At 36.4% G+C, this 22,811-nt stretch overlaps 2 protein-coding genes and 1 pseudogene across 6 annotated transcripts; 1 reads left to right on the top strand and 2 right to left on the bottom strand.

The window, feature by feature from the left end:
* Nucleotides 1-551: 551 nt before the first annotated feature.
* Nucleotides 552-6,327, top strand: LOC148854082 (methyltransferase). Of its 4 annotated transcripts, XM_088985154.1 has the most exons (10): nucleotides 552-1,233; nucleotides 1,320-1,414; nucleotides 1,532-1,627; nucleotides 2,157-2,261; nucleotides 2,441-2,545; nucleotides 3,243-3,381; nucleotides 4,201-4,316; nucleotides 4,416-4,472; nucleotides 5,699-5,937; nucleotides 6,035-6,327. In XM_088985154.1, exons 1-9 carry the CDS (start codon nucleotides 1,086-1,088, stop codon nucleotides 5,831-5,833), a joined length of 996 nt encoding a protein of 331 aa, XP_088841280.1. In that variant the 5' UTR covers nucleotides 552-1,085; the 3' UTR covers nucleotides 5,834-5,937; nucleotides 6,035-6,327. The 4 variants fall into 4 exon arrangements, with proteins under 4 accessions (XP_088841280.1, XP_088841283.1, XP_088841282.1 ...); XM_088985157.1 differs by lacking the exon at nucleotides 4,201-4,316; XM_088985156.1 differs by lacking the exons at nucleotides 5,699-5,937; nucleotides 6,035-6,327 and adding an exon at nucleotides 5,247-5,487.
* Nucleotides 6,328-8,414: 2,087 nt separating this feature from the next.
* Nucleotides 8,415-9,446, bottom strand: LOC148854081 (germin-like protein subfamily T member 2 pseudogene; annotated as a pseudogene).
* A 3,465-nt stretch (nucleotides 9,447-12,911) lies between these two features.
* LOC148854080 (5-formyltetrahydrofolate cyclo-ligase, mitochondrial-like) lies at nucleotides 12,912-22,329 on the bottom strand. Of its 2 annotated transcripts, none has more exons than XM_088985093.1 (7): nucleotides 21,686-22,329; nucleotides 19,363-19,503; nucleotides 18,152-18,316; nucleotides 14,467-14,508; nucleotides 14,293-14,338; nucleotides 13,457-13,527; nucleotides 12,912-13,326 (listed from the first exon to the last, which is right to left on the bottom strand). In XM_088985093.1, exons 1-7 carry the CDS (start codon nucleotides 21,960-21,962, stop codon nucleotides 13,193-13,195), a joined length of 876 nt encoding a protein of 291 aa, XP_088841219.1. In that variant the 5' UTR covers nucleotides 21,963-22,329; the 3' UTR covers nucleotides 12,912-13,192. The 2 variants fall into 2 exon arrangements, with proteins under 2 accessions (XP_088841219.1, XP_088841220.1); XM_088985094.1 differs by having other exon boundaries at nucleotides 18,161-18,316; nucleotides 21,686-22,152.
* Between the last annotated feature and the right edge of the window lie 482 nt (nucleotides 22,330-22,811).

Below are 22,811 nucleotides of genomic sequence, written 5' to 3'. Positions count from 1 at the left end.
GATAATCAATTATACATTTCAAATTATAAAAACCCCTACCATATTATTGGAAGTTTATGTGATTGTTGCCAAACATGGGACTCTTAAGTCATGTTGAACACAACAAAAAATTTATACCAAAATCAAAACATCTATCTCTTGATCCCCCTGTCTCCCTATCTCTCGCTCCCTTTGTCTCTCCTACTCCCTCTGCCTTTTGATATCCCACTCATTTTGTCTCTCTTACTCCCCTTGCCTCTCGATCTCCCTCTCACTCTCTCATTCTCACCTCGATCTTTCACTCTCTCAACATTGATCTACAACCAAATCAAAATATCTCTCTCTCTCTCTCTAGATAGATAGATAGATCTCTCATTCTTCCTCAATCTATATTGTTCTCCCTTAGTCTTTCTCTATCTCCCTCCCTCATTTTTTTTTTAATTTTTCATAAAAATTTATAATCAAACCGTATAAGTTATAAGTTACTTAAGGGACCAACAACTTGTACAATCAAACTATGAATTTCTAACAAGTTGGTGTAAATATTATAGTCAAGGAATTTTTATCAAATTAGGTTATGGGAGTTAAAATCATACCAAGTTGGTCTTAGGTTCTTTAATACGGTATGATTAAAGAGGGAGAGAAATTGAAGGAGAATGGTAGATTGACAGAGGGAGAGAACAAGAGAGATTGACTCAGAGAATGTAAAACCCTTTTTTTTTCAAATCACTGAGTTGTTGAGCAAGAAGAGAAAACTATGAAAGTGAGAGAATGGGAGGGAGGTCAGAAAGAAAGAGGGGGAGAGAAAGTGAAAACCCATTTTTTTAACTTTTAAATAATCCATGGACATGGATTAAGAATTTCATATTAAGAACAACCACACAAGCCTATAATGTTAAATTTAAAAATTATTTTAAGCATTCAGCACAGGGTCAGAATTTTTAGGCCTAATCCGGATTATTTGAGATTTTGAATGTTTATAGATGTTCAATGTAAATCTGCAGTGGGCCTGTCCGTACTTTTCTGTATAACATTTGCGTGGCGTTTTTAACTTCTTAATCCCTTCCGGTGTGAAACTGGAGGCTGGAGCTAGGTTCGGTCTGCTAATGATAATGGCGCTATCATCTCCTCTTCCCCCGTTTCTCTCTCCTTTCCCTAACGGCGACAATTGTTCTACTTCTCTTGTTCCACTCATCAAAGTCGCTTCTCCCAAGCCCATTTACCGACGACCGTCCACCATCGTGTCCTCTTACAGTAAAGTCTCCGTTTCTGTTCGCAAAGCTCCTCTAGTTCAGTTAAAGCCGCTGCAATTTACTAATGGAGGAACTTCCTTGTTTCAGATGCGAGGAATGGATTGGTGAGCGACGAGAAGAAAGAGCTACTGGAAAGATACGGCCTCGACCCCGACGAGTACCCACACAAAGAATCTCCAAAGGTTCGATTTGTTATGCCGCTTATTCCCTTTTCTCCTCCTCTTCAGTAATTGTTCTATATTCAATCTAGTTTTTATGGATAAGGTCTTCTTTGGATTTCCTTGAAATTGGTTCTGCAGTCTTGGAGAAGAAGGGGAGCTGAGAGGACAGGGAAAGGAAAGCGAGTCCCACCCGATGAATCTAAGCAACCTAGGACTACACATAAGTTGCTTCAGGTATGTTAATTCACTGTACTTGTGTTTTCTGGTTTCAGTTGTATTCGTTGCTTCTACTCAATCGATGAAATCAAAATGAGAAAGCTGAAAGCTGGGGCCTTGGGGGTTGGCATTTAACTACATTTATCTTTGAGTTTCTGAATTATTTTAGAAGATACCCTGCGCTTCCATATCTTGAGGGATTGATTGATGTACTACCATGAGATAAATGTTTTGAATATTCTTTTCACAATAACTATATCTCGTGTTAAAGTTAACTAAAAGCATCTCCGTTCTCCAGTTAGGATGGCATGTCCCCTTAATTAGTTCTGCGTGTTTGAATTATGAAATTAATGATCACTTGTGAAATAAAATAGCTAGTCTACCATTCTTCGTCTTTTTCGCTGTTACCTGTTAGTTGTTACTAAATTCATTGATGTTTGTGATGCTTTTCAGTTGAATCTTGCAACACTGCATTAATTGTAAGGAACGTTCTTCCATCATACCCAGCTTAGCTTTAACATAGCTTAACTGCTTAATGTATACATAGGTCCTAGGAGGTAAGGCTCGAAGGAAGAAGTTGCTTTCACCTAAGGGTATGGATGTACGCCCAATGATGGAAGTTGTAAAAGGTGCAGCCTTTGATATATTGCAGGTAAGGCTGGTATCTTATTCATACAATTGCATAAACATCTCCAAATTGTTAAAGGAATTCATGTTTAATTGATATTCTGGAGATAAAAATGAACAACTATCTACTCCATTCAAATCAGACCAGGGAATCTTCTAACTGGTTATTGTATGTTATGGATAATTGTTTTGTTTCTTGTTTAGGTAGCTGGTGGTTGTCCCGCTTCTTTAAGGCCAGGTCGTTGGTTAGACTTGTATAGTGGTACTGGATCTGTTGGGATTGAAGCTATAAGCCGGGGATGTTCTGAGGTACCCTCTTTATGCTCATGTAGAATCATAAGTAGTTTTAGATCCTTCTAAATGTGTATTTTCCATACTTGAGTTGTACTTTAAAAAGTCCAAGGAAGAATTTAGAAGTTTATAAAGTATCTGCATGCTCAATATTACAATCTATGATGTTTTATCAAGTCAAGATCTGGATCAGGTCAACTTGTTAAATTATTTGGCTTCATATGAGATTGCAACTCACAAATAACCTGCGGCGCATTCATACAGTGTTGCATGGACTCTCTTAAATGGATAACATGTCTATGTCAGATACACATTGAAGTCTGAAACTCCATAGATTCTTGAAGACATTTCTGCATAACATTTCCTTTTTATCTCTTAGCTTCTTACATGACATAAATGAACAGCTAATGTACAAGATGGAAGCCGTTTCTCTTATCAAATGTAAGGCAACATTTTTTTACAAGTATATAATCTTGGAATTCAAAAGTAGGAACTATTTTAATAGTATTTACTTTTCCATAGACATGTATGTAAGTCCCTATTATCTCATCTTATCAATACCAAGGCAGACTCTTCGACACACAACATATTACGACTCTCTGTCTGTGTCTATGCAACACTGCATTTATGGTAGTATGGTTGCTTTTTCTTGTCTTTTTCATATTCCTTTTATATCCATGATGAATTCTAAGATGCTTATATTATGAACTTTTAGGTGTACTTTGTTGAGATGGACCCTTGGGTTGTCTCTGAAGTCCTGAGACCAAATTTGGAATGGACTGGCTTCCTTGATGTTTCAGTTATACATGCAGTTCGTGTTGAAGATTTCTTGGAACGAGCTGAACAATTTGTAGGTATGCTTGTACTTCTTGAGAGGAAATAAAGATATCCTTTTTATTGCACTGAGAGGGTAGAGAAAGAATCAGTCTGCAATAAAAAGGAGAACCAATTATTAAGAAAATAAAGGGAAGAAGAAATTTATTCACAGTAGCCTACTAGCAGGCAAGTTTTGTTGTGATTTAGATTGTTTGTCAAGTTTTTTTTTTTTTTTTTTCTGAAAAATACTCAACTTGGTTCACGGGTAAGTCTGGTCTGTACATCATCCAGAAGGAATAGAAAAGTAAGTTTTGATCCAGAGATTGAATTGCCTATTCTGTATTAGAGGCTTGTATACCTTTATTCAACCTGAGAAGTTTGAGTCATGTCAGGTATCCCATATTTTCCACTTTCTATGAGTATTGAACTTTAATGGTATATCATAACACTGGAGCCAACAGACTGAAGGAAGGTTTCCAAGGAAACTAATTGTCTATTCACAATTAGTTTAAAATGCAGATCATAGATATGTTGCCCCAGTTCTTCCAAAGATCGTTTATCAATTTCTGAGTATGACTCCCTTCAGGATAGACTTGCTGATTTGAAGGACATATTTCGTGACAACAGCCCCAATAATGTTAGGGAGTGCTTTACAGACCAGTAACCTCTATTTGATAGTGCGACCTCTTTTGTGTTGCCAAAGATATGGCATATATGAAGAAAATATCTGTAACTTGGGTGCAAAAACAACATTTAATTGTAGAACCTTAGTAATACCTGATCTCTATAATGATTTTCACATAGTGAGGAAATGATCCAGCTTCTCATGCTTGACAGAATGTTCATTTTTTCTGCAGGTAAAGATGGATCGTTTGATTATATTAGTGTTACACCTCCATATACTGCAGTAGATTACAGTATATTGATGGGTCAACTGTCAAGTTCAGTTTTAGTTGGGGAAGATTCCTTTGTAGTAAGCTCTGATTTTCATTTTGTTAATACAACTTTCTAAGTATATACCTTTTTAAAGCTTCTGTCACCTTCATTTTTTTCTGTACTTTTTTGGAGTTAGGTAGTGGAGTATCCCCTAAGAACTGTCATGCTGGATTCTTGTGGATGTCTCGTCAAGGTACCATACAAATCACTTTTTCAAAATTCATATACATAAAATATATACATGTCATGACTGGTTAGGATTGCATCAAGTTGATAGCTGACACTAAAACTTGCCAAACTCTCATGACATGGATCCTGATTTGTATTTTCATGCTATGAATGGCAAAACAGGATTCATGTTGCCAACCCCATATAGTTGGGATAAGGCTTGCATGATGATGATGATGACCAGGAGGTGCATTTTAACTGTTTCTCTTTATTCAGCTGTATACATCTTGTCTGTCCTGGTCACCCATAATAATGTTTAATGCCATCTCCAAGAGGCACAAGCTATTGGTTATATATATATATATATATATATATATTCCATTGATTCTAAAGATGAAAAACTCACTCTCCAGATATCCTAATGCAAAATTTCTAGATTCTATATTCTCTTTATTTTCAAGTTTCATGCTTTCCTTTAAAAATTAACATTCTTAGATTTCTATATCATTATTATAGTAGCTACTTTTTAATAGATATCATTATTATGTTGGTATCAATTCCAATTAATAACATGTCCAAGGATCCTATCTTTCAAGGTTTGCAAAATTCAATGTTTTTAACACTTACTATTTCAATGCAACAAAATTTTTGTTTACGGGCTCTTTTAGGGTATAGATAGCAAGGTGCAATATTCTTAAATGTATGGTTTTGGATCAAATAGAGTTATGCTTGATGATTCAGCTATGTAAATTGAAGATAAAATGAATGGTACTAGTAAGTGACTTGGTGCAACTTGAAGGTTCTACAGAACAAATAAGCCCGGTCCAGTTAATGAGAAAAGGATTTGTGCTGCCTAGCCATCTTGGTGAGACAAGGCAGATAATGATGATGTATTTGACAGTTGACGGTGCTCATCACTCTATCCTTAATTTTTTTCTAGATATATCATGTAATACAGTATTATGCACAGAGACTGGAATTGTTTGTGAATCGTGATTTATTAATTTATAAGGTCCAACCAGGCAACCAGGATGAACAAACCATGAAATTTTCTTTTTCCTTTTCCATTGTTAATTTATCAAAGGGTTAAAAATGATGATAGTAAACAAAAGAGAACAAAGATGAAAAGTCATATATCAACAATTTCACCATCTACTTCATAACAAGTCGTTATGGTTTGTAAAATTCCATTATTTAACATTTGAGTGTCCTTGTGTATTCAAAGTAAGTCATTCTATCAAGTTGTTGCAGATAGCTGATCGACGGTTTGGCCGGACACACTTGGCAATATATGGACCCAGGTGGGCACAAAAGAAGAGGAGATCAGAAAAGTCAGTGGGGAGTATAGCAGAAGGGTATTCACTGCATAAGGAAAGCATAATCTGACAGGAAATTAGTTTTCACAATGAATTGAACTCTCCAAATATACAATTCAATTGTGACATCTACAACCTTGGGTTAAGTTGCAGCACATCAACCTAATCGTCTTGGTAAACTTTCTTGTCTCATCATTTACTCAAATGAGTTTTAGTAATCTCAGTTTTTCGTTTCCTAGGTTTGGCTGAGAATTGAGTGAATGTACTGCAGATCTCTCTGTTGGCACCTTAACATGGGTGGTTGGTAACTTGGTTTGCAAATATGAAGCTTGGAGTCTTGGGCTGCCACGGAAGTGGATTATGTGGACTGTGGAAGAAAAAAGATCTCAAAACCAGAGTTTAACTGTAAATCTTTCTTAAAACATAGCTTTCCTGTATGTTCTATATTTGGATACGCATTATTTGATGCCTATCAGACAAATTGGATACATACAGCCACATCTATCAGCAAAGATCCATATTAATGCAAATATAAGAAACCGGAAATCCATATTTACCTGAAAATCTATGATAGAGACATGGTTCCCAAATGCCCTATGGGTCCCAGAAATCCTCAGTATTGGACATGTGGTTTCTTTTTGATTAATGGAGATTTCATTCGAAGTTTCGAACCAACGAAAAGCTACAAACATAACAACAATCACAACAAACCCACCTCCCACCCAAAAAAATCAAAAACAAAAAAAAAAAAAAAATCATGCAAGCTACGACAGCTATATAAAACAAGGCCTTCAATCAACCACTTTGAGGGGAGGCCAAAATGTCATCGGTGGTCGGTGCATATTGTACGTATCGTTTTTCAGGATCACCAATGCAGAGTACTAAAATTTGGTAGGTTTTAAATGTTTTAAATGATAAGATATGATGTGTGACAAACATCAAAACCAAATTACACTTCCCATTGGCACGAGAAAAAGAAACATTGATCTAACTTTGCAATTTCCTAAAGTCTTGGACAAAAGGTTGGGTGTACAGGATTTGATTTCATTGTTTTAAAAGGCTTTTTTTTTATATAAAATTGTTTTGAAAGGTTTAAGCCTTGAGACAGGCGCAGAGATTGTCTCAGGCTTAAGTTTCCTAACACTTTGATGTGAGGCTTAAGTTTTTGTCAAAATGAGGTGTAAGCCTTAAAACAATTATTTAGTGATTTGAGGAATATATACATGTATTTTTATAATTCAAAATATATAGAAGAAACACTTTAATGATCATAGGCCAAATAAAAAGAGTAAAAATGAAAAAACTATAGATCAAATCAAGGTCTTTAGTTTCTCATGTGTTTTGAGAGTTTCATACCAAAATGGTCAATTAAGTTCTTACTTTCTTTTGGATAAATCAAGTAAATTTTGTTTTTTTTATTATTCTAAATTTAACATTCCCAAGTATGCTATTTTTTTTTCTTTCTAATGGATTAATTTTCTTTTTATTGATTTGTTTTGTATAAATCAAATTAACTAAGTTGATTCCTTTTTCTAAACTATTGGATGACCATAAATCTAATATCAACTATATGGATGATTTTTTATATGTTTCTTTCTTATAAATTATTTATTTGAAATAATTTGAAAATTTTACATTTTTGAAATATGTAATGTAAAATGTTTATAATTGTTATTTCATTAGTTATTGTTTTATTTATTACTTAAATGTTTATTGTTTATAAATTTTTATTTTATGGGTTACCTTCTATCATTCTAACTTGATATATTATATGTTATTTAGGCTTTATTTGTTTTTGGTGGAAAATTCATCAATGTAAAACTCAATCGATGGTTTTTATCGTTATACATCATTTACATCGACTATCGATGGAAAAGTCAGCCGATGGGAAGGTTTACATGATTTTTTATATAAACTTTACACTGAAAACCAACATATGAAAATGCGGAAACAAACACATGCAAATGCAAACCGATGATGGAGTTTTACATCAATTCACATTATAGAGCCATCCCCCCTCCCCCTAAATTTCCACTATTCCATGTAAATTTCCCCCTCATGAAAATTTATTAGCTCTGCCCCTGTTTACACCAAAAACAAAGCAGCCTTAGGGAGGTTGAAATTACATGATTCACACAATTTTACTCTTCATAGACAAACAAATAAAGTGAAACGTGAAACAAAAGTATATCAGAATTTACACTCAGCCCATTTACACTCAAATGCATTAATAATATTGGTGCAAATTTCGTTTTATTTGTAAAGAAACAAGGCTGAAGCTGATCCAAAATGGTTGAGATTACTAAGGTTTTTAAAATCGAACCGGATAATGAACCGATCAGGGATTCAGTTTCCAGGTCGAACAGTCTGACTGTTTGAACCGAATGAACGGCCCATTCTGACAAAAAAATAAAAAATGGTCAAATTATTGAACGCCTTGAATGATTCAACCGCCCGGATCAATGATTTACTGATCAAATCAACGGTTTTTGATGAAATAACGGTGTTGGGGTAAAACAGAACCGATCACCTGACCGGTTCCCAGTTTTCCTGCCCGGTTTTGAAAACCATGGAGATTACGGCCAAGGTTTTTTCTTTTTTTACGCATTAGACATTTATGCGAGGACCTACCATAAATGGCTCCTGTTTAATTTTGATTCCACATAGCAAGAACCATGTTTTATTTAAATTAATCAGTATTACATAAGAAGAAACAACAAATGTGTATAATAGTTGGGTATTGAGTCATAAGATAACCCCTCATCGGAGGGAGAAAGACAGAGCCAACGAACCTTACCTAGTGAGTCAGTCACTGGTAACAATTGTTGACTTTATTCAAGAGTAGCATTAAATTACTAACTAAGCTTGGATTTTAATGTATTGATGATATCATCATCTACTTGGAATGCCTTAGTCAACACTTGATTGGGAATGGTGGGCCTTGTAGCAAAAAGAGTGCTGGAGAAGATAACAGCCCCGGGCAGCTGACTGTTGAAGGTTGTGAAAGCCAGGGCTTTTCCGTCGCCGACGTTGATCTGAAAGTGCATGAGCCCTCTGGGAATCACAAACATCTCTCCCTCTGTCAAGACCTTGGAGTAGAAAACATTTGCAGTAGTGACAAACCCAACAAGCAGCTTCCCCTTAATAACCACCCCAGCCTCGGTTGCGCGCGGATGAGAGTGAGGAGGATTGATTCCACCAGGCGCAAAGTCGACGCGGTTCATGGAAAGTCCGAGGGTGTTGAGCGCCGGGAAGGCGAGGACGTTGCCACCCGTCACGTTCACTCCGAAGCGGTTGTTTGTGTCTCCCTCCTCAGTGAAGCCACTAAAGAAGAAGTCGTCCGAACTGACCTCAGATGCAGGTTTGCAGGGGAACCCATTCAGAGATGGCTTTCCGTTCAAGTCTGCAACGCAGAAATCTTGCAGAGGATCAGAGTCGGCAGAAAGGCTAGGTGATGGCAGTAACACCACTACCATAAGGAAGAGAAACAGGTAGACGGGACATGTAGTGCTTGAAACGGCAAGAATAATGGTGGCCATGGTGTTTGTTGTCTTTTGTCAAGACTGGTAGAGTTGTCCTGATCTTTGATCTTCGAGGGTGTCTTCACTCTTCACTCTCCAGAAATGGTGGATATGCATAGAGAGAGAATTTATCACCTAAATGGGGTTAGTTGGCTTTTGACAAAAGAAGCAGACTTTTAAAAATCCTTAACACCCAATTCTTGTGGAGTTTTTACAGCCCCCCAAATAAAAAATTGGGGTTTTTATTGTTCACCCTACTTCAAGACGTTAGAAAAAAAATTGATCAATTCTAAAGTGGACTGAACCGTAAAAATCCCAAAAATAAATTGTGGGGTTAACTTTTTAATTTATTGGGAAGTATTTTACTTCGATAAGCCAGAAGGAGGCATAACCTTATCAACATCAACATCAAGAAAACCGTTTTCATTCTTTTAAAGGAGCAAAAATTGAGTTAAGAGTTTTTTATTCTTGCGAGCCCCAATCAACAATGAACAGTTCAGCAATGGAAATGACTTCCTATGCTAAGACCTACACTAACCAATGAAAATATCATTAAAATTCGTAAGGGGCGGTTTTGATTGATGAAACTGTTAAATGCAAGAGTGGGTGGATGTGAAACGGGGAGATCTTACCGGATTTGCTCCCCCATGTTGCTTTCCACAGTACATTGGGGCCATGAGATAGCAACATCTCTCCTTAATGGGCTGGATTTGGGGCTTGACTTTACACTGTTTTAAGTTTAGGTATTGGATCGGGTCTATTCAAATTTTGGCAAAAACCAAATTCGAGTCTGGCCCATGAACAAATTTCTTCTCAATGCGCGATCACAAAATTCAGAAGGGTTGATGATACCCACTTACTTTCACATTTGAGACTTTTACCAATCAAAACCATTTGACATTAAGACTGCATTTGGCATTCCTTATTTGAAGCTTCTCTTTGTAGTTAAAAATTTTCAACAAAACAAGCAGAAATACATACTTCCAGGAAGGAGCAAAATTTTTTTCAATGTAGGAGATCTCACCTAATTATGAGAGTGACTTGGGCTATTAAAGAAGACGAAACCACAGGAAAAGTGGCTGAACAAGTAATTAAAACCCAGGTTAGGTAATTCTCTCAAATTGAAGTGATCATAGCCCGCCAAGGAAGGAATGTTCTTTCCCAGACCAGAAATTCAAAGGATGATGTGCAGTCTGATATTATTTATATATATATGGCATTGGGTACCGTGTATTCATGGATAGGAATCATCAACTATGGAATTCCCCACCAAAAGCCACTCGTTGTGATGATGCTAATCTATCCAAACAGATCTTTTGTTGTCTACTTATAATCTGCAATTTTGTTTTTCTCTTATCAGGGTCATTCCCCATCATTCAAAATTATGCGATTGATCAAATCGTTGCTAATAGCTACTTCATTAATGTTTCGCGTGGGAGATGTTAGAAATGGTTCACAACCATGGCTTTGAATTTGAGCCATTAAATGATAATTATATATATTAGAATGATGATGATGATGATGTTTGGATGAATCAGTCAACCATAGGCTTATCTGATGCATTGTTATTTGGAATAACATGTGGCAAACTCTCTTACATTTTTGGAGATAAATAATATATATATAAAGTAAAATTCTCGCTCCCCACAAGATGGGATAGACCAGGGCAATGAGGGAGTTATTTATTTGGATTTAAGTGATATTCAGCGAAGATAAATTTTTTGTAAATCTCACACAAATATAAAAAAAGAATATGAATATCTCAACCCCATTAATCAACTTCCCCCTCTTAAAATCTAAAAAAAGAACTTCATCCACTGATGACTGATGAACAATGGGCCTCATCTTTATACACGTGGCAATTGATTTACTATACATATCACCCAATCGGCCACGTCACTCCACATTCCCTCCCCTACAAGTAGACATGGCAATTGGGTTGGGTGGGTCGGGTTCGGATTGGGTCAAAACCCTTCAGGTTGATTTTGGGTTGGGTTGAATTTCGGGTTGGATTGCCAAATGCTAGATCCTAACTCTAAATGTTCGAATTAGGTTGACCCATGGGTCAATTCGGGCCATCCCAAAAGATAACTGAAATTTAAAAGAATAAAGAAAAACTACATGAAAATGCCAAAATTAAAAGAACTAACCTTAAAATTCCAAATGTAAAATAAAAAAAACTTGAACATTTAACAATTCAAAGAGTAAAGACTAAATAGAAAAAATTAAAGAGTGGAAACTTCTGACAATGCATAAATAGTCCCAAATAGACTTGACAGTTGGGTCAGCAGGTTGACCCAGGACCCAACCCAGTTTTTCCAGGTTGGGTCGGGCCTGGTCATTCTCACATTCAGATAGCTAATATGAGACCCCAACCCTATTTTTTCGGGTTGGATTGAGTCGAGTTTGCGGGTTGGGTCAACTTTTTGCCAGGTCTACCTACAAGTTAAGTTTTCATCAAGGGAATTCTGCCACATGGTAGACAACACAAACCGCCCAACAATGTTCATAGAGAAGCAGCAAAGTGTCTAAAATAGACCCACACTTGTAGGTTTGGCAGCTCAACCGGATTGTTTGCCCGTTGTAATCGAATTGGATTTCCTGCTCGCCACTCTCTATCCACACTACCCGCCTTGAATTGCAGCCACACATCGCCATTTTCTATTATGAGATGTGTGACTGCAATATACTGTGGATAGGGAGCGGGTAGAGAAAGTAAGAAATTTGGGTTCCATTGTAATGCTCAAAATTTGGGGTATCAAGGGACCAGATTTGAGTTATACCCCATCTAAATCAAAATCAATTTAAACAGATTGAACGGACCAATAAGACAAATTTAATTGGACCAATAAATATTAGTCCCAAGTATTTATTGGATTAGATTGGACCTGGTCCATTTGTAATGGGTTTATATTGAATAGGATTAGATTGAACCAATATCCACTCCATTGAAATAAGATAAGAGTATGGTGTCTATGGACCAGATTTGGATTGGACCGGATCTAAATTAAAACCAATTTGAACAGTTAGGACAGTGTAGACATTGAATTAGACCAATCAAGAATGATCCATATTATTCATTACATTGGATTGGACCTGGTACATCTGTAATGGACTCGTACGGACCAGATTAGATTGGACTAATATCCTGTCAGCTGCCCATACCAGATCAGATTGGACCTGGTCCATCGACAGTGAGTTCACATCTCCGCCCCACAGCCATCCCCACTGTGTATTGGGAGCACCTCCCAATGATAGTACCAGTCCCAATGATGATATCATCGGGAGACATTCCCAATACACTGCGGGAATGTGCTGTGGGGCGTTGTGAGGCGGAGATGTGATCTCTATGACAGTGGCTTGTGATTTGTGATACGATACACGGCCTGCCATCTATTAAGTCTAAAGTGAAGCTTTTCCTTGCAGTTTAGTTATATGCAAATTGTAAGCTCCCTCTTGAAGATTGTCCAGTTTTATAGACCAAGTCTAACCACTAGGTCCACTACTAAAGTCTAAAGAGGGTGCAAAACCCTTGGGTGGGGTGGGTGAGGGGGTGGGGAGCAAACTGAAACTGAAGTACGCCCAAAGGCTAAATGTAAAAGGGAAAATGAAGAAAATCATAAAAAATAAGCACAAATTCATCCATGTTATTTCCATAATTGAGAATATCGGACACAGTCAGTGTAGTATTTAAAGAAAAACGTTGCGTTCATAGCACAATTTACATTTTACACTCATATTTCCTTCCACTAGAACCACAAATAAACAACATTTCTCACCCATTCACTTGTAAGGATTGAAGCAACTACTTAGTTAAGCATGTTTAGATTCAAATTTCCAACTCTCAAAGAACTCGGGAGGTGAAAAATAAATAAAATGACAGAGGAAATTGATTGATGGATCATTAATCACATCCTCTCCAAAGCTACTGGAGATATGGGAATCACACCATCTGGTGAGACAAGGGCATCCACAGTAATATCATCGGGTGTGACAGGGATGACTCCCTCATCCATGATCTGTAGAGAATATGACAGTGCAACTGCATGAAACCAGAAGATAGTATCTGAGTATGAGTAAGATCATTTGTGATCAATATCAATGCAAAATAATACCCCAATATGTTATTTATGTTAAGCCCTATAGGGTATAGATAGAGTTGGTCTATGTACCTAGGAGCGATTGCTTCCACTTCCGCTCAGCAGCAAGTCCTTGGTATCTCTTCAAGAACATGTCATAGTAGCTTTTGAGCAGTTATGTACAACAACAGGAACCATGTAAAATTGAACCAAGTTAACAATGTAAAAGAAAAACACAAACTATTTATTGAAAGATGGGTTAAAATTAGGAGAAAATTGGAAGCATTCTTGTGATGATCCTATGTTGTAGTAATGCTCAAACACCAGCACATGAAGTGCCACATATAATTCAAAGGCAGGAAGCACACATTTTCAGAAATTGATAATCAGGTATAGTTGGCGAAAGAGAACAAATTGGGAAAACAGGTATTTGTTGGGGGGCATTGTTTGGTGTAATGATAAAATCTTAGGCTGACAAGCATGAAACACGGGTTCAAGTCAGAAAGGAGCCACTTTGTGCCAAAAAAATGCCCAAGGTTAGGTCTGTAATCCAGTCCACCCCTCCAAAGACACCAGATATCTGAGACCAACATTGGGTAATGAACCTTCTTAATAATCAGGTGAATTAACAGTTGAAATAAGATTCATGTTGTTTTTCTTTTTATTTATTTATTTTTTTAAGTGGTGAATAAGATTCATGTTGATGGTTCCAAATAATTGGGATAATGCCTTGATGATAGTAGTGATGATCATAATGCTTATGAAAGGTACATATAGACCACAAAGCCAAATAGCTCATTGGGAATAAGACGAAGCAAGCTTAACAAATATTATGGTCAACTCATCTTGATCTGCCTACCAAATTGCCTTCTGGCTTAGTGAGTACAAACTAGAGCAGCAAAACTATAAGCTCAGGTGCAAGAATTTACCCTCCACCACGTCCCAACCGTCTTCCAGATCTATCAAATGCATAGCCTGGCAAGAAAAGAAATAGTCAACACAGTTCTCTCTAATTTCTTTTTTATTAGAATCAAATTATACTTATGATGTGAAAACAAACATAATTCTGTAGATTATCAATAAAATAAGAAGCAAGAATTTACCAGGTAGAAGAAACAAATCAACTGGATTGCTTGCCTGCATAACTGTATGGCAAAAAATCACTTAGATACATACTGGTGACCAACTCTGATAGCCTTGCTAACATGATAGCACCAAGAAGCATATAGAAGAAGGTAGTAGTGAAACAAAGCACCATCTTTTCTAAGAAACCTACCTTGTATTGGGCAAAAAGAGATGCAGAAGCAAAGTAGTCTAAAGAGTTCTAGAGGAGATAGAAAAGTTTTAAGTGACAATAAACAAAGTGTTTTAAAAGCGCAAGGTGCAGGGGCCAATTTGCGCCCGAGGCGCAAGGCGCAATGCGAGGTGCCTGCTTTTTCAAAAAGGCACACAAAATTTTCTGGAAATGTAAAAAATTGAAAAAATACATAAAAATTTAAAAAAAAATCAGAAAAAATGCAAAAACAATACAATCTAAATTTCCAAGAGTTAAGAGTTAAGATACGAGTATGACAATGCAATCTAAAGTTCTAATTTCTATTCTAAAGCCTAAACTCTAAAGTATAAACTATAAAGTTCTAAACAATTAAATAATTAAAATAACATACTAAGTTAGTTACTAACAGTCTAACATACTAAGCTAGACTGTTAGTAACTAACTTAGTATGTTATAAAGTTCATTGGTGCTTTTTATCAATAGTGCTGATGGAAATAGGTTTAAACAAGCAAAAAAGAACAGAATGATATAGCTGAAGATGAACCAGCATTATGGTCGATGCCCAAACCAACTCTGATTGGTCCTCCTTCACAACCCCCCCCCCCCTCCCCAAACCAAACAAAAAAGAGCTGGAAGAGTCAACACTGTCATTAACAAGTTATTTAAAAGAAAAACCAAGTTCTTGTGAAGCCCACAGCGCTTTGTGAAATAGGAAATCAAATACTCCAACTGTGCTGCTTTTGATGAATAATACTGATAAAAAGTTCTATGAAAAGGCTGTCTGCTGTTTATTCTCTTTTAGAAAAATTCAGTGTTACTGATAAAGAAATTCATAATTTTAGTATTTTAGTTCCAAAATATTAGGGCATATTTGTTGCTCATAATGATTGCAAAAATATGCCCTGTTTTTCGTGCAAAACTGCAAACACGGTGAAGAAGATGAAGGGGCATAGCCCCTGTTTTTGGTGCAAACACAGCGAAGAAAATGAAGGGGCGGAGCCCCTCTTTTCGGTTTAAAACAGTGATGGAAAAAAAAAACAATGAACAATAAGGAAGGAGGAGGAGCGGCGGAGCCCTGTTTTTGGTGCAAACACAGTGAAAAAAAAGAAGGGGCGGAGCCCCTGTTTTTTGGTACAAACACAGTGAAGAAGAAGAAGGGGCGGAGCCCCTGTTTTTGGTGCTAACACAGTGAAAAAGAAGAAGGGGCGGAGCCCCTGTTTTCGGTGCAAACCAGAGGAAAATAAAAACAGAAACGAACTGGAAGAAGAAGAAGAAGAAGACTAGGGCAGAGCCCCTGTTTCACAATCCAAAACAATTGAATATGGCAACATGCTGCTGTTCTTCCTTCCTCTTCCAGCCTTTCGAAGAAAACTGTTCGTCTCCCTCTTTTTTTCTTGTTTTAGGAAGATTTTTATACTTTCCCCCCTCTATTTTCTATTATTTTTACTATATAATATGCAATAGGTGTAAAAAAACAAAAGAAAAACACTTTTTATAGATGCTAACAATTATCTATTAAATAAAAATATACAATCAGTCCAATTTTTGAAAACCTTGATAAGGCGCTCGCCTGGGCTGCCTGGCGCCTGGCCTAAGGCGAGTGCCTTCCTGAGGTGCATGCGCCTTAGCGCAGGCCATCCGCCTCGCCTCTGCGCCTAGGCGCGACTTTTAAAACACAATTCAAATGCGTATTTATAGATCAGAAACATGGAAAAATATTTTGATAGGCCTATCTTATTAGTCATGCGCCTAGGCGCGCCTGAGGCGCGACTTTTAAAACAATTCAAATGCGTATTTATAGATCAGAAACATGGAAAAATATTTTGATAGGCCTATCTTTTTTACTAATACTTAAAGGAATAGAAAGGCATCATATTCAAAAATGTCTCCTTAGAAACCAAGTACCCATGTATCAGAAAGCACCAAAAGGTTGAAAACATTATGTGATAGTTAGAGTAATGGAAAGTCTAGGTGAATTCTTTTTTTGATCAGTAAGTCAAGGTGGAATTATTATTGCAACGGTCTGGTAGCAAAAACAGAGCAGGTTCAGAAGCAAGAGCTCTTCCAAGATGGCCAAGAAACTATGGAATAAAAGATCGTTGCAATTTAAGAATCTAATCTGGGTAAAACATATTAAACTTTAAATTTACATCATACACCTTGTAGATGCAATAACTGGACAAATTACTTTTAACTAGTGCTTTCTTGTTGTGCTTGATTTATGTTTATCCGTTACAGGAATTTGATCATCAGCACAAATTTGGTGAATTATGACAAACACAGACACATTCTACTTTGTCAGGCTACATTTAGGGGCTTGGCCCAGGCCAACCCCTGCCTGTTCCAAGCCAGCCAGTCTTACCCCTGTTTCAATAACTGGTTCCCAAAATTCTAACTAATTCCAAATTAGCTCCAAGTGGGTAGGTAACTCCAAGATCTGAGCTAATCCACCTTACCAAAATCCATATAGATTCCTAAACTTTAACCACACACATATATCAAAATGATTACAAATTGAAGACTAGGACCTTCAATTCACCCCTCCCCCCTCCCCCAGCCTTTAGCTTTACAAATTAATTTATTACAAAGCCCTCAAGAGAAATGCAGAGAACCCAATGCACCAATTACATGTCACTGAAAGGGGAAGCATAGGCAACAATGATCAGTAATATGCAATTCAAAAGTTATTTCAATATTTGTAAAGGGCAAAAGTAAAACAAGTAACATCTTGAAAGAAGAAAACTAAAACACTTATAAATGGTGGTGATAAAAAAAAATAGCAATTCAATTAACCCAATATATGTGTTATCGCCTCAAAGAAGTGCAATACCATGGCTCAGTTCAACTAGTCATGTTAGTTTCATGTTTACCAGCAGACTAGAGAACCAACTGCGCTTTTATGATGTGCAAGAGTAACTCAATACAATACCCTGGCCCAATTCAACCGGTCTTGTTAGTTTCATGTTTACCAGCAGATTAAAGAGCCAGCTTTGCTTTTATTATGTGCAAGAGAAATTCAATGTCTTCCATTTTCAGTTTTATTTCTATGACATTTCAAAGCATCAATTCAACACAACTAAGCCCTGTCCCAATTATGACATCTAAAAGCATACTAGTAAAAACTATTTTAGTACACAAAAAGGTGATTAAACCAGATAATAAGAAGTTTACAGTTAGCTCATCCCTTTTTTGTTTATGTTAATGAGAAGATAATCAATATCGTGACCTCTTTCCTTCTCCTTCTTCATTTATGTTCACATTTATATCAAGTTCCAGGCAAGAATTAAGTAAAAATTCAGACAAATGAAATGCCAAATTACTGGTTAAAAAATATTCCTGAGAGAAAAATGATAGTGCCCATGGTATTAGAGATCTCTCATGAAACATGCATAAATAAAGCATTAAAATGTTATTGTACATAAACATTTTACATTGCAGAAAATTATTTCAGACAGTCTTAAGTATCAACTATGAACTACAATGCTCGAATTAAAAAGGAAAGGAAAAAGTACCATCCTCACGTTGATTTCCAATCCCATTGTCTGCAGCTGGTTCCAAAATGTTCACTGAGTTTGGAATTAGATCATTAAGACTTGAAATATTGAGCATTCGCATATGACTACTCCTATCCTCCACCCGTGGAACATAAAGCTTTTTCCTTGTCTGTACCTGGCCGTCTTAATTTGAAAACAAATTGTAAGAACCTTTAGAAAAGAAATAACAAATGCACGCATGCAATGGATAGCATATCAGGACAATCCAGTGTTTTAGGAGCACAACTAAAGTACAAAGGGTTCCTAGAGCCTAAGGTGCAAGGGGCAAGGTGAGGCATGCCTGAACAAAGTGAGTACCACCTTTGTGGAAGAAAAAATCAAGAGAAAAACTTAATATACAAGAATATGCAAATCTAAATCATAAAAGAAACAATTTTTTTCAAAAAGCTCTATCAGCTTAGTTGGTCAGAGTATCATCTTATTAACATGAGGGTTGTAGCCTGGTTAGCTGCACAACCTACCATATAGTAAAAACAACATTACCTATTCAACATCAAATTAAAGGATAATTCATCAAAATATAGCAATAAGCCTATGAGCCTAGGTATGCCCGTTAAAGCACTAATGATAATCTAAACTGGTTAGCTGCACGTGTTAAATGCAGGAAGTTCATAGTGAAATTTTGCTTGGAAGATTCCCTAGGCAAAAACATACACATTCTCTTGTTATTTGGTCTATCATTTTCCGTTTTTTTTTTTGGGTGGGAGGGGTGATTCGGTATAATTCTCCTGATCATAATTGGTACGCTTCATAGAACCAAGAGATGAGTGGTTCTTGCCCTACATCCTGAAGCACTGAAGCTGTACTAACTACTGATGCCATCCATCATAGAACCAAGAGAGTGGTTCTTGTCCTACATCCTGAAGCATTGAAGCTGTACTAATAATTACTAATATGCCATCCGTAAATCATCCATTAAGTATCTGAAAGGAATCTCAATCAGATATTTCATATTTTCATAAGCAAGAGTTAAATAATTCTGTTAAAAACAGAACACAAAGATAAAATGAGGAAGGACGAAACCAGAACACACACAGGCAGACAAATACATCCAACTATTAATCCTTTGACTGAACACTCAAAATAGTAGCATAAATTGCCAACATTCTACTTTAAAAAATAAAAATTAATCATGCATGCTAATAGTCAAATTGGAATAGAATATGCACCTTCAGCCGGATTACATAAAACACTCGACAAAATTTTTGATGTATCAACTTCCCGTAAGGCATCACAATTTATATAAGCACATAACCTTTCACTGGACTTGAACCACAGAGATTCCAAAATAATGTTCTGAATTGCAATATCTGAAAGAAAGATAAATGTTACAGAAAAATGAATTAGAGTAAGCAGTATTTCTAGTAAGGAAACAGAACTTAGAAATGAACAAAAAATATAGAAAGATTGCCTGAATGAATTGAAAAACAGATGAATTAGAGTAAGCAGTATTTCTAGTAAGGAAACAGAACTTAGAAATGAACAAAAAAAATAGAAAGATTGCCTGAATGAATTGAAAAACAGAGTGCAATTCAAAAGTAATTTTTCCTTGTATTTACAAGATAAATATGCTTCAACGGTTCAACCATATAACATATTGGGTTAAACCTCAAGTAAATTTCTAGATTATTGATAATTCTCTGGATCAAGAGTGAACTTTGACTACATTACCAAAAAAAAGTATCACAAAATACAACCTCAAAACAATAAAAGCTACAAGAACATAGCAAAACTCTACAATATCAGTTAAACAATTATGAGCCAAATCCTACAACATTACTCTTTAGTCATGTGATAACATTTTCAACATGGAAAAAAATATAAATAAAAACAATTACAGAAATAATCTTATAAAATTTATTAAAAAAACATAACAAATATATCTGGTCCTTTAAGAATCTGTTATCTCTTTCCTAATCTCCCCCACCTTTTCTTAGTGCCAAATACTGTGAAAAGTAATCAAGGAACATTGCCCCTCCAGTAGGCTTCCAAATGAGTTCTGAAGCAATAACATCAAAGAGAATGACCAGCCCCTAACACCCTTCTCATCTCAAGCAATATTGTCCACAATGACAAATTGGAAAAAACACCTCTATCCACTTCCCCTTTCAACTGCAGATATTGGAAGGGTGCAGAACTCTCCACCAGGATTTAGTAAATATCAGTTCTCTTTAGATATTACCATTCATATCAGCCAAGCACTTCTTTATACAACTCGATGAGATACTCCAAAAACCCTCTTCTCAACTTTGGAACCCTGGATCCCAATCTAATTTACAGCATACATCTCCTAACCTGTTTTCCTAAATCATGCCTTTACCATCAATCACCTTCCATTGTCTAATGAAAGATAACTTTCATCTCCTAAACATGTGCATTGTGTCGTTAGCTGCACTGCTTATAATCTAATATTATTTTGGAAATTTGTAATGATTTGATGAGAAAATCAGTTAGCTGAAAATCATTTCTCCAATCTTTCATAAAATTGTAATTTGGATATGCCAGCCACAGTTATCGGATTAGTTCTTGGATGTCTAGAGGTATAACATAACAGATTAGCAGACCTGATACAGTTTTGACCTTTTTAAATTATTTTGTTTGTTGGAAGGAAGTTTATTTCCGAGCGGAAAGCTCCCTAGAAGATCTTTACTGGTTCCAAAAATCCATTATAAATGAGGTTTCTAAGTGTAGTCAACTGTGTTGACATGTGATCAATCCTTCAGGTCATAAACTTTCTGGTGTGCAACAAAACGATCAAAATGTCTTAAGGCTGTGTTTGGTTGCAGTGCAACTTTATTTGCATTAGTACAAATGCATGGGAGTGCAAGAATGCAAACACTGGTTTAATTTTGTTTTAAATTTTACTTTGTTCTGCTTCAGGTCTTATTTTACTTCATTTGTACTGCAATTGAACAAAATAAGGTACATTTTGAAACAAAAATAAATCATAATTTACACTAAAATCATCTGCACTACCAAACACAGCCTAAAGTAAGCACATTTGACATGATGCTTAATACTTCATTTTGTATCAAACTAATTATATTAATAATTTACTCAAAAATATAAACCCAATGAGTTAACAACTTACGGTTGCATTCCGATGTTTGGATATGTTCTAAACAGCACAACATGTACAGAGCACCAATCACTAATTCAAGCTTACTTATTCACTTGTAAATCGGAATCAATCTCTTAAAGCTTTATACTAAATTCATCATAGCCAGGTGTTTTTAACTGTACGGCCGTAAGAGATCAGCAAAGATTGCATAAACATCCTTTTTTTTTTCTTTTTGAGTTCCGAATTAATCAAAGATAAAGATAAATCAAGCGTGTATGAGTAAACAAATAAAGACAGGCCTGCCATATATTAAAGGCTTATAGATAAATTCCTTACAAGAGAACCATTTCGTTTGCACAAGCATCTGTTCTGGCTTTTGAGTTTGCAAATGATCAAATATGTACAAATAAATAGATAACTGAAGTGAAGACCTTCTTGGGATCTCTGAGCAGGATTCATGCCCTTGAGAAGCTTGCGTATTTCGGATCGGAGTTTTCGCTTTTGCTGACTTATGGCATCGAGTTCAGAGTCTTTGGTCATTGAGATGAAGATGCTGCGAGCGTCGGAAGGTGGGCGCAGGATAACGGAACGAGAGGAGGAGGAGGAGGAGCAAGAGAATATTTGAGTTTGAGCTGCCGATGATGCTATGGTGCAGGATTGGGTGGTTAGCACCACCTTTGCCCTTTGGATAAGCCCATTTATTCTCATTCTAATGCTGTGAATAAGCACTAAGACATCCTCGATGAATCGAGTAAGAGACGCCCTGCAACTTTGCTTTCTAGCGAGTCTCGAATCTCAACTCACTAACCCAGTCAGTTTCCCGAGTTCGGTGATCGAGGACAACTCATTTTTTGCCTCTCTTGGTGCTAGCGAGTAGCGAGTCGGTGACACCCGATCCAGGTCTTCGTTTGTTTGACAACGATTTTTCAACTACGACGTTTGGAGTCCGGTTTAACTGCCCCACGTCATCCAATGCCCCACAACCACTCGTCTAATCCGGTTTCGTCCTAAACAACCAATGGAAGATCACATTTGGCATCCCACAGGCACCCCGTAGCACATTCCAACTATGTATGAGAAACATCTCCCAATGACAATGTATATGTACACGTACATGTGGGACATTTATGGGAAACAGTGCTCGTAAGACCGACTGTTCTTACAGTCCCTTGCAGCCTTGTATTGAAAATATTTGCCTGTGAAAAATAAGATACAAGTTAGGAGATATTACCAATGCACAGTGTAAAAAGCTGTGCAAACGGTGTAAATATAAGCCAATATCGCTTATGGGGCACAAATGTGAATTCAATGGAGATATGCTTCCCTTCAATCCTTTATAATTCATACAATACAAATATATATATATAATATAAATATATATAAAATAATATAAAATATAAGGTTTTGTATTCTATAAATTTACACTTCTTCCAAACTTAGCCTATTGGACCAAGTCTCTGAGTAGAACCATAACACCCCACGGAGGGTTATAACTACCCTGAGTTCGGATCTGCTATCAACAATACATTCCCAACATGTCCCAACTGACTATTGCCA

Source organism: Nelumbo lutea, chromosome 4 (assembly GCF_056320005.1).
Source record: "Nelumbo lutea isolate HS-2025 chromosome 4, American lotus-T2T, whole genome shotgun sequence".
NCBI classification, from domain to species: Eukaryota; Viridiplantae; Streptophyta; class Magnoliopsida; order Proteales; family Nelumbonaceae; genus Nelumbo; species Nelumbo lutea.
Note: the sequence above shows the minus strand (reverse complement) of the source record. Positions and strands in the feature narration are given on the sequence as shown.